Source organism: Mobula hypostoma, chromosome 2 (assembly GCF_963921235.1).
Source record: "Mobula hypostoma chromosome 2, sMobHyp1.1, whole genome shotgun sequence".
NCBI lineage: Eukaryota > Metazoa > Chordata > Chondrichthyes > Myliobatiformes > Myliobatidae > Mobula > Mobula hypostoma.
In genome coordinates, this window is record NC_086098.1 from 122,483,890 (window position 1) to 122,501,073 (window position 17,184).

General features: G+C 55.5%; 1 protein-coding gene across 1 annotated transcript in view; it reads right to left on the bottom strand.

Moving 5' to 3' along the window:
• Window positions 1-1,316: 1,316 nt before the first annotated feature.
• The window catches only part of galnt14 (UDP-N-acetyl-alpha-D-galactosamine:polypeptide N-acetylgalactosaminyltransferase 14 (GalNAc-T14)), a 76,516-nt gene continuing 60,648 nt past the window's right edge, over window positions 1,317-17,184 (bottom strand). The window contains exons 10-15 of the mRNA XM_063040584.1: window positions 12,780-12,906; window positions 11,909-12,001; window positions 10,309-10,392; window positions 7,390-7,519; window positions 5,132-5,251; window positions 1,317-3,950 (exon numbers count right to left, since the gene is read on the bottom strand). Coding sequence (XP_062896654.1) covers window positions 3,798-3,950; window positions 5,132-5,251; window positions 7,390-7,519; window positions 10,309-10,392; window positions 11,909-12,001; window positions 12,780-12,906 — 707 coding nt within the window. The 3' untranslated portion in view covers window positions 1,317-3,797. The remainder of the gene's footprint in view (window positions 3,951-5,131; window positions 5,252-7,389; window positions 7,520-10,308; window positions 10,393-11,908; window positions 12,002-12,779; window positions 12,907-17,184) is intronic.

The following is a 17,184-nucleotide window of genomic DNA, read 5'->3' on the forward strand; positions in this document are numbered from 1 at the left end:
TGTATGGGACTGACCGGTATGGAGGGAGGAATAGAAACTCTGTATGGGACTGACCGGTATGGATGGGGAATAGAAACTCTGTATCGCACTGACCAGTATGGGGGGGGGGTGCGGGGGAATAGAAACTCTGTATCAGACTGACCGGTATGGGGGGGAAATAGAAACTCTGTATCGGGACTGACCGGTATGGGGGCGAGGGAATAGAAACTCTGTATAAAGACTGACCGGTATGGGGGGGGTGGAATAGAAACTCTGTGTCGGATTGACCGGTATGGTGGGAGGAATAGATACTCTGTATCGTACTGACCGATATTGGGGGAGGGGGGAAATAGAAACTTTGTATCGGACTGACCGGTATGGTGGGGGGAATAGAAACTCTGTATTGAACTGACCGATATGGGGGGGTGGGAATAGAAACTCTGTATCGGACTGACCGGTATGGTGGGGGGAATAGAAACTCTGTATTGAACTGACCGATATGGGGGGGGGGGGGGAATAGAAACTCTGTATCGGACTGACCGGTATGGTGGGGGGAATAGAAACTCTGTATTGAACATGGGGTTGGGGAATAGAAACTCTGTATCGGACTGACCGGTATGGTGGGGGGAATAGATACTCTGTATTGAACTGACCGGTATGGGGGTGTGGGGGTGGGTTCGTGTTGATATAGTGGCCAGAGGTGACTGGTGGACTGAGGAAGAGGGTCGCGCCAGGGAGGGAGCCTGGCGGGTGGCGTTGGTGTTGGGAGACGGATGCTGAGTCAGTGAATGCATTTAAACGGACATCAGCATATCTCTGGATAACGGGGAATCACGCGATTTGGGGATCGTGCTGGAAAATGAATGTTCTCACTAAATCACCGACATATTCCTCATTCATAAATTCTCAAAGCGGGTGAGGGCCGAGGGGGGAATTTCGAATGCTGGTGCTGCGGGTGTGAATTGAGGTTCCACCGATTTCACTTTAAAAAGCCAGGGAAGGAGCGAGGGCGCCGCTGTGTCCGTCTGGTCATCCCAGATGCCCCATTCTCCCATGGATGGAGCCGGACATGATACCGACGCACGCCGCTACAACCCAGACGTGTCTGCTGGTTAATCGGTTCTGTCAGCCTGGGCACATGCAGTTCACGGGGATACCGGGCAGGACGTGTGGTCCCCACGTCCCACAAATTAACGCAGTAGGCTCCTGGTCTGCGCTACGGGGGGCGGCCAGTGCCCCCGTCCCACCGGTGATAGTCCCTCGGGGTGGGGATCTATCCCGGTGGTGTCAGAGGGGGAGGTGTTGAAGAAGAGACGCGGACACAGAGGGTGGGGTCACATTGCAGTTTACTGTCACCAAACACGGGGTATATCCGGTCTGCAATCGGTCCCGACGTCCCACACCGCAGCTGCTCGCTCGCTGCCCCTCACACTTTCATTTGCCCCGGATCAGGGCAGCAGGAGACCATGGCCCGGTTTGTCCCATCCCCCAGTGCCCGTTCCCCCACTGTCTCCCTCCAATAGCGTCCCCATGTCCTGTCACCCAGTAACCCCAACCTCCGAGTTCGTCCCTCAGTATCCATCCCTCTCATAGAGACTGTCCCTCACCTAGTCCATTCCCCCACTGTCTGTACCTCTCCAAGTGTCCATCCCCAGTGTTTGTCCCTCTCCCAGTGTCTACCCCCGGTGTCTATCCCGCTCCCAGCGTCCACCCCCGGTGTCTATCCCACTCCCATTGTCCATCCCCAGTGTTTGTCCTTTTCCCAGTGTCCACCCCCGGTGTCTATCCCACTCCCAGTGTCCATCCCCAGTGTTTGTCCCTCTCCCAGTGTCCACGCCGGTGTCTATCCCACTCCCAGTGTCCATCCCCAGTGTTTGTCCCTCTCCCAGTGTCCACCCCCGGTGTCTATCCCACTCCCAGTGTCCATCCCCAGTGTTTGTCCCTCTCCCAGTGTCCACGCCGGTGTCTATCCCACTCCCAGTGTCCATCCCCAGTGTTTGTCCCTCTCCCAGTGTCCACGCCGGTGTCTATCCCACTCCCAGTGTCCATCCCCAGTGTTTGTCCCTCTCCCAGTGTCCACGCCGGTGTCTATCCCACTCCCAGTGTCCATTCCCAGTGTTTGTTCCTCTTCCAGTGTCCAAGCCTGGTGTCTATCCCGCTCCCAGTGTCCATCCCCGGTGTTTGTCCCTCTCCCAGTGTCCACGCCGGTGTCTATCCCTCTGTCAGTAATGGCCCCCCAATGTTCCCCCTTCTCCAATATGCAGGATTGTCTGTTTCTAAGGCTCCTGTCTCCTGGTGCCCGTCCCCTAGCGCCCTGGTCTCCCGGTACCCCATCCCTCCCACTGTCCCTGGTTTACAGGATTTCACTCGCTCAGTCACTACCTCAGCTTGGCTCCCGGCCCCCCTCTCCCACCTCTGGGGAATCTGAGCTGTAGCAGCGCCTGTGGAGGATCTTTGACTCTTTCTTTCCCCACAGACACACCTTGGAGTGTCCAGCACTCTTGGCATTTAGCCCAATTCAGCATTCCCGTCACCCAGTTCCTTAGAGTGGGTGACAGCCCCCGGACTCCCCTTCATTCCGAATGGTCTGAAACCACCGCCTGTTTGTTGTGATACATCCTCCACAAATTGGGGATGGACAGTGCTCTGGGTGTTCGAAACAGACCCATCCCGCACCTGGAACCCACAGTAGATGGAAACATCATCAGGTGACCAACAGCTCTCTCAGCCCCGTACTCCCTCAACTTCCTCTCCAAGTCCTCAGACCTCCAACGTCACTGGGTGTGCATCCCAGAACGCCATCCCCAGCTGCCCCCGGGGGCACCTTCACCAGAACTACAGCGGGCCTCACCCCCACCCTTTCAGGGGCAGAGAAGGGCGGGTGGTAAATCCTCACCCCACCCTCTCAGGAGCAGAGAAGGGCGGGTGGTAAATCCTCACCCCCACCCTCTCAGGAGCAGAGAAGGGTGAGGTTATCCTCACCCCCACCCTCTCAGGAGCAGAGAAGGGTGAGGTTATCCTCACCCCACCCTCTCAGGAGCAGAGAAGGGCGGGTGGTAAATCCTCACCCCCACCCTCTCAGGAGCAGAGAAGGGCGGGTGGTAAATCCTCACCCCCACCCTCTCAGGAGCAGAGAAGGGTGAGGTTATCCTCACCCCCACCCTCTCAGGAGCAGAGAAGGGTGAGGTTATCCTCACCCCCACCCTCTCAGGAGCAGAGAAGGGCGGGTGGTAAATCCTCACCCCCACCCTCTCAGGAGCAGAGAAGGGTGAGGTTATCCTCACCCCCACCCTCTCAGGAGCAGAGAAGGGTGAGGTTATCCTCACCCCCACCCTCTCAGGAGCAGAGAAGGGCGGGTGGTAAATCCTCACCCCCACCCTCTCAGGAGCAGAGAAGGGTGAGGTTATCCTCACCCCCACCCTCTCAGGAGCAGAGAAGGGCGGGTGGTAAATCCTCACCCCCACCCTCTCAGGAGCAGAGAAGGGTGAGGTTATCCTCACCCTCACCCTCTCAGGAGCAGAGAAGGGCGGGTGGTAAACTGAGGCCCACTGGCTACCGCCGCTCTCCCACACAGCTGAAGGCTCTGAGGAACTGGGCGAGGAACTGATACGGCTGAGATCCAGTCTTTGCCCAAACTGTCCAGGTTGAGTTCTTGCTCCAACCGTGTCCGTAGTCTGCCTCTTTCCAGATTTAATCCAGTGACGGGGTGGGGGCCGTGATTGGACCTCAGTGCATCTCCTGTCCCAGAGGCCGATGTTGATGTTCGCTGTGGGACAGGCTCAGGGCGTTGCTGCTCACTGCCTGGCCTGCCCACGGCTCTACGCCACCACCCAGCGCTGACTGAGTACTGCCACCTCGCAGGGGTTGATCACCAGGACCCTCGGGCTGTCCTCAGCACCTCCCAGCACCTCACTGTCCAGACAGTAATGAGACAGCTGGTGCTCGATCCGAGAGCCAGACTTCTGCCATCGCTGTTAGGATAGAAAGATACAGCGTCGGGTTATAGTACACTGTCTACTGAAGGTTACTGACTGTTCCCTCCGATAGGATGGTGCAGGAGTGTCAGGTTACACTGTCCCACCTACATGTGTTGATAACATCACCCATTGCAGTTGGGATAGAGAGGGGGACAGCGTCTGGGTACGGTACACTACCTACAGGTGACTGTACTCCCTCTGATCAGAGAGAGAGGGACAGGGTCAGGTTACAGAGCACCGTCTACAGGTGGTTACTGACTGTACCCTCTGATCAGAGAGAGAGGGGGACAGGGTCAGGTTATAGAGCACCGTCTACAGAAGTTATAGGGTTGCTGTCACATTCAGAGGAGAGGGTTAGACTCTACCTGCAGGCATTTTACTGACTGTACCCATCACTTACAGGACACAGAGAGGGACAGTGACAGATAGCAGTGACACTCTGTACAGGCAGAGCCCAGAGGTGTACAAAGTGAACAGCTACACACAAAATGCACGTGTACACACATACATGCCAGGAGGGGTAGGTGTCTGCTCCTCAGTGGCACGGATATTCAGTACTCGGCGGGGCGGGGCGGGGCGGGGCGGGGGTCCGGAGCTCGACGGGGCGGGGCGGGGGAGGGGGTCCGGTGCTCGGCGGGGCAGGGGGGTCCGGTGCTCCGCGTAGGAGCGGGGGGGGGGGGGTCCGGCGCTCGGCGGGGCGGGGGGGGGGTGATCAGGAGCGGGGCGGGAGAGGGGGTCCGGTGCTCGGCGGGGCGGGGCGGGGCGGGGGTGGTCAGGAGCGGGGCGGGGGGGGGGTCCGGCGCTCGGCGGGGCGGGGAGGGGGGTCCGGTGCTCGGCGGGGCGGGGGGGTCCGGTGCTCGGCGTGGGGGGGGGTCCGGCGCTCGGCGGGGCGGGGAGGGGGGTCCGGTGCTCGGCGTGGGGGGGGGTCCGGCGCTCGGCGGGGCGGGGAGGGGGTCCGGCGCTCGGCGGGGCGGGGCGGGGCAGGGGGGGTCCGGTGCTCGGCGTGGGGGGGGGTCCGGCGCTCGGCGGGGCGGGGCGGGGGTGGTCAAGAGCGGGGCGGGGAGGGGGGTCCGGTGCTCGGCGGGGCGGGGGGGTCCGGTGCTCGGCGTGGGGGGGGGTCAGGGGCGGGGGGGGGTTTGCTAGATCGGGGGACCCACGTGGGACTGACATTTTACCTGCTTTGCGTCCTCGTCACTGCACGTTGCGAGAATGACCTGCGATGCCGGGAACAGGGAGGCCACGGAGAGACAAAGCTGTCGCTGGATGATGTGCTGCTTGTGACTGAAAGTCCACTCCTGGTGGGGGGGGATAAAGATCAAATGTTGTGAGGGAGCAGGATAGAGAAAGGGCAGCCAGTACTCCCACAGCACAGAGGAAGGTGCAGACCACATCGGTGGAGGGGACGGTCAGACGGCTGTCTCAGTGATCCCACCATGTTTGTGTGGTGTGCAGTCACCATCGTACCTCACTGATAACTAACTCATGTCAGTGAAAGTCGGGGAACTTTCACGTTACTGTACCACGACCCTGGTTGACTGAGTCTCTGCATTGAGACCAACAGCGAGTGGCTGCTGCCTCAGAGCTCCGGAGAATGGGGTTCCACCCCGACTGTGCCTGCTGATTCCTGTGGAGTTTGCGTGTTCTCCCTGCGAGCAGCCGCACTGGTTTCCACACACGTACCCGCTGACATCGAGTTCGGTGGGAACCCGTACTGTAAGGGGTTAAAGTAAGTTACAGTGTTTGAGTGCAGGGTTGAGAGAGCTTTTCAGGGAGATAAATGGGACAATGGAATGATGGGATTGCTCCGAGAGACAGCATTACAGTTGACGGGCCAAATGGCCCCAATAAGAAAATAGAACGTGCGAGTCCTGCGAAAGGCTGGGTAGGCTGTGAATGTGTTCCTAGACTGGAGGGGGCTGAGGGAAGACCGTATGTAAAAGCACAAGAGGTACTGAGAAGGTGAATAGTCCCAGTCTATTTCTCAGGCTTGGCACTATACAACCAGAAGGCAGGGATTAATTGAGTGGGTAAAGATCTCAAAGAGACTGGAGCAACAACTTGTTCACCCAGAGGTGGCGTGTATATGGGATGAGCTGCCATAGGAAGTACAAGAACAAGATTTAAAAGGTACATACATCGATAGGGATGGGCCAAGCACAGGCAAATGGCACCAACTCAGGGAGCTGCCTTGGTCAGCAGGGACGGGTTGGGACAAAGGGATGTTTCCCTGCTGTACGACGCCATGACTCTGGTGTCTGGTCTGTTGAACCATTCATGGAGTTGAGGCACTGGATCATGATTCCATAGCTTTTGTAGTAACCGCTGACTGGACCTGTGAACTGTGGGCTTACAGTTTGGCGCTGGGTTCTCTTAGTGAGTCACGGTAGTGAGTCACGGTGGTTGTGTGGTCGGTTAGTGAGTCACGGTGGTTGTGTACTCGGTTAGTGAGTCACGGTTGTGTGGTCGGTTAGTGAGTCACGGTGGTTGTGTAGTCAGTGAGCTCACGGTGGTTGTGTCGTCAGTTAGTGAGTCACAGTGGTTATGTGCTTGGTTAGTGAGTCACGGTTGTGTAGTCGGTTAGTGAGTCACAGTGTTCGTGTGGTCGGTTAGTGAGTCACGGTGGTTGTGTGGTTCGTTAGTGAGTCACGGTGGTTGTGTGGTCGGTTAGTGAGTGACGGTGGTTGTGTGCTTGGTTAGTGAGTCACGGTGGTTATGTGCTTGGTTAGTGAATCACAGTGGTTGTGTGGTCGGTTAGTGAGTCACAGATGTGTGGTCGGTTAGTGAGTCACAGTGTTTGTGTGCTTGGTTAGTGAGTCACAGTGGTTGTGTGCTTGGTTAGTGAGTCACAGTGGTTATGTGCTTGGTTAGTGAGTCACGGTTGTGTAGTCGGTTAGTGAGTCACAGTGTTTGTGTGGTCGGTTAGTGAGTCACCGTGGTTGTGTGGTCAGTTGGTCATTCAGCATGAGGTTAGTGGAATCAGGAGATGAGGGGAATGTGGCAGAACGAAATGGAACTGGTGTAGGATTGGCGATAATGGGAGGTTGATGCTCAGCATGGACCTGGGAGGCCGCAGGACCGGTTTCCAGAGCTCCATCCAGATATCTCAGTGGGACACACAAGACCAGCAAGGGACTGCAGGGTGATTGCTCTGGCTGGCAGTTCAGGAATTGGCAGCAAAGGTAAACGTTGAGAAGTAGAAAAATGTCCACCCCTGACAGATTGTGAATAGTTGGGATTCTCAGCTCTGATTTCCAAGTGTGCTCATGGCTGTGATCTTCAAATATTTGGGCTGTAATGAATTAACGTATCTGACCACAGGTGGGAGAGTGAGTTGGTGGTTGTAGATTAACTCTGATCTTATTGTACGGGTGATGTGATGCCCCAGGCCCGCGTCAGAGATTTCATCACCTGTAACAGCCTTGGGTTCGGTTACCTGGCTGGCCGTTTGGCTGCAGGGCTGAAGTGTGACAGTTAGTTGGTCCCCTTCCAGAGCTCTGACTGTCCCCACACATTCCTGTCTCTGCCGGATAACAGCTGGGAGGGAATCTGCTTCAACAGGAATCCTGCAGGAAAATCACCAAATCCCAGAGTCAGACTGGTCAGGGTTTGTGTCCCTGAGTCAGACCGGTCAGGGTTCGTGTCCCCGAGTCAGACCGGTCAGGGTTCATGTCCCCGAGAGTCAGACTGGTCAGGGTTGGTGTGCCCGAGAGTTGGACCGGGCAGGGTTCGTGTCCCTGAGAGTCAGACCGGGCAGGGTTGGTGTCCCCCAGAGTCGGACCGGGCAGGGTTTGTGTCCCCGAGTCGGATCGGGCAGGGTTCATGTCCCCGAGAGTCAGACTGGTCAGGGTTGGTGTCCCCCAGAGTCGGACCGGGCAGGGTTTGTGTCCCCGAGTCGGACCGGGCAGGGTTCATGTCCCCGAGAGTCAGACTGGTCAGGGTTGGTGTCCCCCAGAGTCGGACCGGGCAGGGTTTGTGTCCCCGAGTCGGACCGGGCAGGGTTCATGTCCCCGAGAGTCAGACTGGTCAGGGTTGGTGTCCCCCAGAGTCAGACTGGTCAGGGTTTGTGTCCCCGAGACGGACCGGGCAGGGTTGGTGTCCCCCAGAGTCAGACTGGTCAGGGTTTGTGTCCCCGAGTCAGACCGGGCAGGGTTGGTGTCCCCCAGAGTCGGACCGGGCAGGGTTGGTGTCCCCCAGAGTCGGACCGGGCAGGGTTTGTGTCCCCGAGTCGGACCGGGCAGGGTTCGTGTCCCCAAGAGTCAGACTGGTCAGGGTTCCTGTCCCCGAGAGTCGGACCGGGCAGGGTTCGTGTCCCTGAGAGTCAGACTGGTCAGGGTTCATGTCCCCGAGAGTTGGACCGGGAGGGTTCGTGTCCCTGAGTCAGACCGGGCAGGGTTCGTGTCCCGGAGAGTCAGACCGGTCAGGGTTCGTGTCCCCGAGAGTCAGACCGGTCAGGGTTGGTGTGCCCGAGAGTTGGACCGGGCAGGGTTCGTGTCCCTGAGAGTCGGACCGGGCAGGGTTGGTGTCCCCCAGAGTCGGACCGGGCAGGATTCGTGTCCCCGAGTCAGACCGGTCAGGGTTTGTGTCCCCGAGTCGGACCGGGCAGGGTTCGTGTCCCTGAGTCAGACCGGTCAGGGTTCGTCCCCGAGAGTCAGACTGGTCAGGGTTGGTGTGCCCCAGAGTCGGACCAGGCAAGGTTCGTGTCCCTGAGTCAGACTGGTCAGGGTTCGTGTCCCCGAGAGTCAGACTGGTCAGGGTTCATGTCCCCGAGAGTCAGACTGGTCAGAGTTCGTGTCCCTGAGAGTCAGACCGGTCAGAGTTCCTGTCCCCGAGAGTCAGACCGGTCAGGGTTCGTGTCCCCGAGAGTCAGACCGGTCAGGGTTCGTGTCCCCGAGAGTCGGACCGGGCAGGGTTCGTGTCCCCGAGAGTCGGACCGGGCAGGGTTCGTGTCCCTGAGTCAGACCAGTCAGGGTTCATGTCCCCGAGAGTCAGACTGGTCAGGGTTCGTGTCCCTGAGAGTCAGACCGGTCAGGGTTCGTGTCCCTGAGTCAGACCGGTCAGGGTTCGTGTCCCCGAGAGTCAGACCGGTCAGGGTTCGTGTCCCTGAGTCAGACCGGTCAGGGTTCATGTCCCCGAGAGTCAGACTGGTCAGGGTTGGTGTGCCCGAGAGTCGGACCGGGCAGGGTTCGTGTCCCTGAGAGTCAGACCGGGCAGGGTTGGTGTCCCCCAGAGTCGGACCGGGCAGGGTTGGTGTCCCCGAGAGTTGGACCGGGCAGGGTTCGTATCCCCGAGAGTCAGACCGGACAGGGTTTGTGTCCCCGAGTCAGACCAGGCAGGGTTCGTATCCCCGAGAGTCAGACCGGGCAGGGCTCGTGTCCCCGAGACAGACCGGGCAGGGCTCGTGTCCCCGAGACGGACCGGGCAGGGTTCATGTCCCTGAGACAGACTGGGCAGGGTTCGTGTCCCCGAGACAGACCGGGCAGGGCTCGTGTCCCTGAGTCAGACCGGGCAGGGTTCGTGACCCCGAGACGGACTGGGCAGGGCTCGTGTCCCCGAGACGGACCGGGCAGGGTTCGTGTCCCCAAGTCAGACCGGGCAGGGTTCGTGTCCCCGAGGGTGTAGTGGGACTGGACACTGACAGGAAGCTTGGGACACAGTCATCTGCAATACATACTCTAATCAGAGGGTGTTCTTAGTGTGCTTGGGCTGGGTATAGCCAGAGGTGGGGGGGTTAGATTTCTGCCCTACCTGCCTGTTTCTGTGCTCACTCGTTGGTTGCTTGATGAAGAATAGAGTGGCAGGCGTTAATGCGTGACTGTTGTCAGTGGGTGGGCTGAGATGGAGTTGACTGTGTACTGCAGGACCTGTTGCCCTCCCATGTCTGCCGTGACTGTGGAGGTGGGCTGGTCCCTCTCCTCAATATCTCGACTGATCCACCCCTCTCTGGGTCACACTCTCTACCCTCACCCTTGGCTTCTGCCTCCTCATCCCACACCACTGACCTCCTCTAGCCCAGTGAGAGATTGGAAAGCCCCGTCTCAGACCCCTTCCACCCCCTGCAAGATCCGGAGGCCGTGGAGATGACCATTCCCAGTTTACTAATGACAGAATGGAGAGTCAGGCCCCAGGGACCCCCACCAGTCTTCCCCATGTTCTGGTGGGGGATGATCTGTAGCCAGGGTGGTGCTGAGCTGGGGTGAGTGGGTGTTGTGGGGGTGGGACGGAGGGGTTAGAGGGAAAGGGTGAATCCCTGGATTCTCGGGCCAGGAAGGATCCCTGGTGATACAGGCCGGGCAATGCACCGTGGTGTGCCTGTGCAGTGTGAGGGTGTGTGTGTCACAGGACAGGAACCCACCTGAGTTCGGGGTAGATGTTCTCCAGGTACCACCGGAATGATTTACATTTCAGTTCCTTCCTCAGCTGTAGTCGGCTCTGCACACTGAGGGAAATGCAGCAGGTATAATCACTGGACAACTCCTCCTCCTCCCCAAAACTGCCTCCCTCATCCACCCGCACCTTCCCTCAGACAGACAGATCCTTCCTCAGCCTCCAGGTAGGATGACAGAGAGGGTGGGAAGGCATGTGGGAGTAACATGGCAGTGACGGTCACAGGAGGTGGGTGGTGGTGGTAATGGAGGGAGGGGTGTGTGGGTGATGCGTGGGGAGATGTGTGTAAGTGGGGAGAGAACTTCTAGAGGGATGTGCAGGGCAGGGGACTCAAGAGGTATGTAGTGGGGCAAGGAAATGGATGGGTGAGGGAGGTGTTTTTGGGGGGAGGATATGCAAATGAAGGAGATATGGAGTGAGGGAGGTGTTTTTGGGATGAGGGTTGTTTCTTGTGGGAGGATGTGAAGGGGAAGGACATGGGGTGAGGAAGTGTTTCAGGGGGAGGATATGGAAGGGGGGAGATATGGGGTGAGGGAGGTGTTTTTTCAGGAAAGGATTTGGAAGGCGAGGAGATATGGGGTGAAGGAGGTTTTTGGGGGAAGGATGTGGAGGAGGGGGAGGTTTGTGGGGGTAAATGGGTTGGAATCACTGTGAGCTGTGGTCACAATTTGGAAGGGAACTGGAAGTAGGACCGGGAGGGAAGGACCTCCTGGTCCAAAATGTGACCACAACTCCGAGTGACTGAGAGCAGCCTGGAAAGTGAACTCTCAGCTGGCCTCCACTAACAAATGTGTTGAGGTCTGCTGAAGAGTTGGACCTGCAGCTGGATCAGAGCACAGTGGAGTCAGGAACAGTAAGCACAACATGGACGTAGAGTGGGATGCAGAGCTGAAGATTCTGGGCCTGTGTTGGGTGGAGTTTGGGAGAACAAGGGGTGACCACACCACTGTGTCAGTCTCTGTGACTGTTGCTTCCTGCACCACGCAGTGGATTGTTCAACCTCTCATCCAGACACGGCACCTCAACTCCATATCAGCAAGTCAAGGTCAATCACAGGAAACGGTGGAACGTACCCCGGATGGGGCAGTACAGGAACAGGGACAGTCGCTCATCCAAAGCACACTCTGCCATCGAAGGAAGTCATTCGTCCCATCGTGTTTATGCTAGCTCACGAGTAATCACATTCACTGCAATTTCCCTGTCACCTGTTCCATTCTCCCCAGATTTTACCCTCACCCACACCAATTAACCTACCGACCCGCACATCTTTGGGGTGTGGGGGGAAACCGGAGCAGCCAGTGGAGACACAGACGATCACAGGGAGAATGTGCACATCGCACACATAGGCAGGGCCTGAGCTTAGGATCAGACCCAAGTCTCGGGAGGTGTGAGGCACCGGGACACAGTACCGCCCTAGAAGTGTGGAGGCTGCGTGCACTGTCTCTACCAAGAGGATGTCAACCTTCAAGATTCTCGACCGCGCAAACAGTGGGGGTCTGAAACCGAATATTCCCGAGGCTGTTGAGGATTCAGGTGACGGTGGAGACTCTCCCCACCTGCCCACTTACTCTTCGTAGGGTTTTCCCCTGGCTGACGGCCGGGCAGCATAGTAGAAACGCTTGAACTCATCCATCCACACCTCGACCGTCCGCCTTGTGTTCCTGCAAGCACAGAATGGTGACGGGGCTCAGGCTCGGCAGACGTGCAGGGAATTTGAGAAAGAATTCCCAGATACAACACAAAAAGGGAAGGAATGGATGTTCAGGAAGGGTAGTCAGTGTGAGGATCCAGGGGATGTTTGTAAGGTCCTCAAGGAGAACTGTGGTCACCCAGGGGAGATGGATGTAGATATTCTGGGGCAGGTTAGTATTAAGAAGGATGAGGTGCAGGATTGTCCAGAGTGTGGGTGGGTAAAGTCCAAGGATCAGATGAGGTATGTCCCGAGAAGTTGTGGGAGGTGGTGAAGAAGATTGCTGGGGCTCTCAGCACCTCTGCAGCTGAGCTGTCAGAAACTGGAAGGTGGGGAATGTGGTGTGTTTAGTAGAGTGGAGGGATGGGGGTCCTGTGAGGGAGGTTAAGGGGTGGTGGGGAAGGGGGTGAGCAGGAAGGGAAGGGTCTGGGGAAGAGTGGGTGGAGGGTGCGTGTGGGATGTGGGGAAAGGAGGGGTTTGGGGTAAGAAGTGGGGAGAGGGTGTGGGGGTGGGGTTTGAGGGCATGAGGGAGTAGTGAGGTGACACGGACAAGGCTCAGACCCTCTGACACCCAACTCCCACATCCCCATTTGAAATCCCCACCCCCAACTGTTCCCAGTCTGATGTGGACCCCACTCTTATCTCCAGTCCCATTCTGACCCCCGAACCCTGCCCCTACTCTGATCTCCAATTCCCCCATTCCCACTCTGACCCTGCTCTGACTCCCAACCCCGGACTGACACACGTACTTGATGTAGGTGTTGGCATTTCCCTCTGGGAAGACGTAGGGGTGCCTCTTGCGGAAAACGTGTCCCACTCGGCTGCAGGGGATAATCTCAAGCGAGCCCCCACACATCCAGACCCGGAAGGAGATCTCTGCAAAAGGACACAGCATGACAGACTGGCCACTCAGTCCACCAGTTCCTTCTAGGCCACCAGCTCTCCTTCCCCATCCCTCTGGTCACCGTGTCTCCGTGGGCGACGGACCCTACTCGTGAGGGTTTAATCGCAGCGTCATACAGCACAGAAAGAGGCCTTATGGCCCAACCAGTCCACACTGACCAGGATTTCCACCTGAGCTCGTCTATTTTCCCACTTTCGACCCATATCTTTCTCAGCATTTCCCACCCTTGTACGTGTCTGGGTACCTGGCAGCTCATTTCACATCCCCATCACCCTTTATGCTGAAGAACTGCTCAGGTTCCCTTTAAATCTTTTCCCTCTCACCTTAGACCTACGCCCTCTAGCTTGAGACTACCCTACCCCAACCACCTTCATTATCTACATCCCTCGTGATTGCATGTACTGCAGCCTCCTGTACTCCAAGGCCAAAATCCCAGACCAGAACTGTATACAATATTATCTCACCAGTGACTTGTACGAATGTCCCTACTCCTGTACTCAATATTTTGATCGAGTACCTTCTTTACCACCCTCTTTAACATCTTTTCTACAGCAGATGCAATTTCATTGGCCCTTCCCTCAGCTCTGGAGCACCTGGATGAAGTTGCATAGATCAGGATGCTCTTCATTGACATTCAACACTAATATCCCCTTGAAACCAATCACCAGACTCCAAGACCTGGGCCTTGTTACCTCCCTCTGCAACTGAAACCTCAAGTTCCTCACTTGTAGACCCCATTCAGTACATAGTGGCAAAAACATCTCCTACACAATCACCATGAGCACAGGGCCATCACACAGCTGCGTGCCTAGCCCCCTGCTCTACTTGCTTTATACCCATGGACGTATGGCCAAGTACAGCTCCAATGGGGTATTTAAGTCTGCTGACAACGCCAGTTTCATTGGCCGAATCACAGATTGTGGTGAGTCAGCGTGTTGGAGGGAGACTGGAAAGCTGGTTGACTGGTGCCACAACAACAATCTCTCCACCAGCATCAGCAAAACCAAGGAGCTGATTATTGACTTCAGGAGGAAGAAACCCGAGGTCCATGAGCCAGTCCTCATGAGGGCTTGAGAGGTGCAGAGAGTCAGTAACTTTCAATTCCTTGGCATTATCATAACAGGATCTGTCCTGGGACCAGTGCGTAAGTGCCGTCCCGTCACAAAGGCGGTGCAACAGTGCCTCTACTTTCTTAGAAGTTTGCGTAGGTTAGGCACATCACCAAAAACTTCTACAGATACACAGTGAAGAGTATCCTAACTGGCTGCATCACAGTCTGGCATGAAGCAGCAATTCCCAGGAACGGAAAAGTCTACAGAAAGAGGTGGACACAGCCCAGACCATCACAGACAAAGCCCTCCCACCACCGAGCACATCCAGGCTAAGCTCTCTTCTCACCACCACCATCAGTCAGGAGGTACAGCAGCCTTTGGTTCAGGAACAGTTCATACACGTCAACCATGTGGCTTCTGGACCAGCATGGATAACCTCACTCACCGCAACTCCGAACTATTTCCACAAACTAGACTCAATTTCAAGGACTCTTTACCACTCATGTTCAAAGTACTTTTTGTGCAATTTGTCTTCTTTCTCACACTGGTTGTTTGTCAGTCTTCATGTACAGTTTATCATAAATTCATTAAATTTCTTTATTTTCCTGTAAATGTCTGCAGAGGAATGAATCTCAAAGTTGCGTGTAAACGGTGACATAAATGTACACTGATAATAAATTTACTTCAACTTTCTTTTTGACTTGACTTTGACCCTTGCACTTTCAGAGAACTAAGTATTGTACCCTCGGTCTCCCTGGTCTACAGCAGTTCACAGGGCCCTGTCATTTACTGTGCAAGTCCTGCCCTGTCTCAACATCTCAAGTGCATCACCTTACGCTTGTCACAGTTAAATTCCACCTGGCATTCCCCTGCTCACTTCCCCATAGTTCTCTGTCATGCTGTAAACCTTAAATAGGCCTCACGACCAATCTGATCTCAGCTGGTTCTACATCACTCCACACCCTATTGTCTGGCATATTAAGTGCCTCCACAACCCCGTGCCCAGGAATTCCAGAAATTGCTCCTTCGCTCTGTGTTGAATGGCCACAGATGTCTTCAACTGTGCTCACTGTTGCTGGATGACCCATTCATGGAGTCCCCACTCAACACCCCCAGCCCAGAACCTCCTTAAAGATCAGCACTCCTTCTCCTCCCCCTCCCTGGTATGAGAACCCAAGCCCCCCACCTTGCCTCCTCATGCAACCGCTCCAGCCCAGGAACTGATCTGGTGAACCGTACTGGAACTGCTTCTATCAAAATGAACCCTTCCCTCATAGGGGAACTCCATGGTGAAGCACAGAAGGAAAGCCGACACTTCCCTCCGTCTCCCAGGCTGTTTCGGCAGCACGTCCCAAACCCTGGACCCCTCCCAGGTTTCCACAGGGAGACTTTCTGTCTATTCTCAGCTTGGAAGACATGGGGCACGTCCTCCCTTGCTCAGGCAGATCTTCAGAATCGAGGGTGACTTCCTTCCACTCTGAGGTGAATGGTGGTGCTGGCAGATGACTGATGGGACAGGGAAGGAGGAGCTTGTGAAGGTCGTGCACTGTGAAAGAGGCATTGATCGTGTGGATAGTCAGAGGCTTTTTCCCAGGGCCGAAATGGTTGCCACAAGAGGACACAGGTTTAAGGTGCTGGGGAGTAGGTACAGAGATGTCAGGGGTAAGTTTTATACTCAGAGAGTGGTAAAGTGCGTGGAATGGGCTGCTGGCAATGGTGGTGGAGGCAGACATGATAGGGTCTTTTAAGAGACTTTTGGATAGGTACATGGAGCTTAGAAAAATAGAGGGCTATGGGTAAGCCAAGTAATTTCTAAGGTAGGGACATGTTCGGCACAATTTTGTGGGCCGAAGGGCCTGTATTGTGCTGTAGGTTTTCTATGTTTCTGCCACTTGGACCCGCCCTGTGTGTGCTGGTGATACACAGCCTCAAAGTTCTCAGCACCATCTCATCATCCTGGTCCTTCTTGGACTCTTGCCCTGGGTATTTGCAGGAGTCAGTGGGAATGTTTGAAAACATCCTTGACTCTTTCTGTCTGTCCATGTGGTGATCCCTTGGCAAAGAGAGTGCCTGGTTCTGGAGTCTGCTGTCACATGTGACCTCGGTGGCTCTCCCAATGGATTCAGGTACATTGCCAAAGGGCTTCTTCACCAGGAAGCCCTGCCAGTGTCTTTGCTTTCTTAGAAGATGAAGGAGGTTAAGCTTGTCGCCAAACACTCTTAACAAACTTCTACAGCTGTACTGTGAAAGTATTCTTATGTGTTTGGTACGGCAACTTGAATGCAAGAAGCTGCAGAGAGGTGTGGGCTCAGTCCTACGCATCCTTCCCCACCATTAGTGGTGTCAACATGAGGATGGGAACAAAACGTCCATCATCAAAGATCTCCACTGTCTGGGCCGAGTTATATTCTCACAGCTACCTCCGGGCAGGAGGCACAGAAGCCTGGTCCCACATCACCAGCTTCAGGAACAGCTACCTCCCTTCAGCCATTCAATCAATAACACCCCAATCACTACAGATTAGCAACACTCGGACCACTTTACACTACAATGGACTTTTTATTCTTCTAATTGTATTCTTACCTGTCTGATTTTGCATTATTTATATGGTTAATTGATGCTTTTATCTGATGTTATGTACCTGTGGCACTGCCCCAAGTAAGCTTTTCATTGCAGCTATGCATACACATACCTGAACCGATCACAATAAACCCAACACTGATTTCGTTTCTGAGCTGGCATGTCAAAAAGCCTGGAAGTGACACTGCACAGGTCTGATCCTCTCTTCCAAACAAAGGACCACTTCCCGATTTCACCCAGAACCCCTGCCAGCTTGTGAAAGCTACCATTGTCCCAGGGAACAAGCTTCCCAAGGAATTCCAGCTTCATCACTCACTCCTGCTCTGGGTGGACGGTGTTTATGTCTAAATGGGTCGTGCACCAGCCACCACTCAGCTAGGACTCAGAACCTCACAGGAAGCAGAAGAATCTGTGAGTTCCTCCAAGAAGTTTAGAAAACACGGGAAACACGTTCAGGGGCTTGAGACTTAAGCTGTATTTCAAACATTGTCTTTGTTATAAACTTGAATTATGCCTACTGAGAACATAATGACTACCTTAAGTTCTCAGCAATATTGGAAGGACTTGCAATGGAAGATGCTCAAGCCTATTTTAAGTCGGTAAATGTGATTCCACATG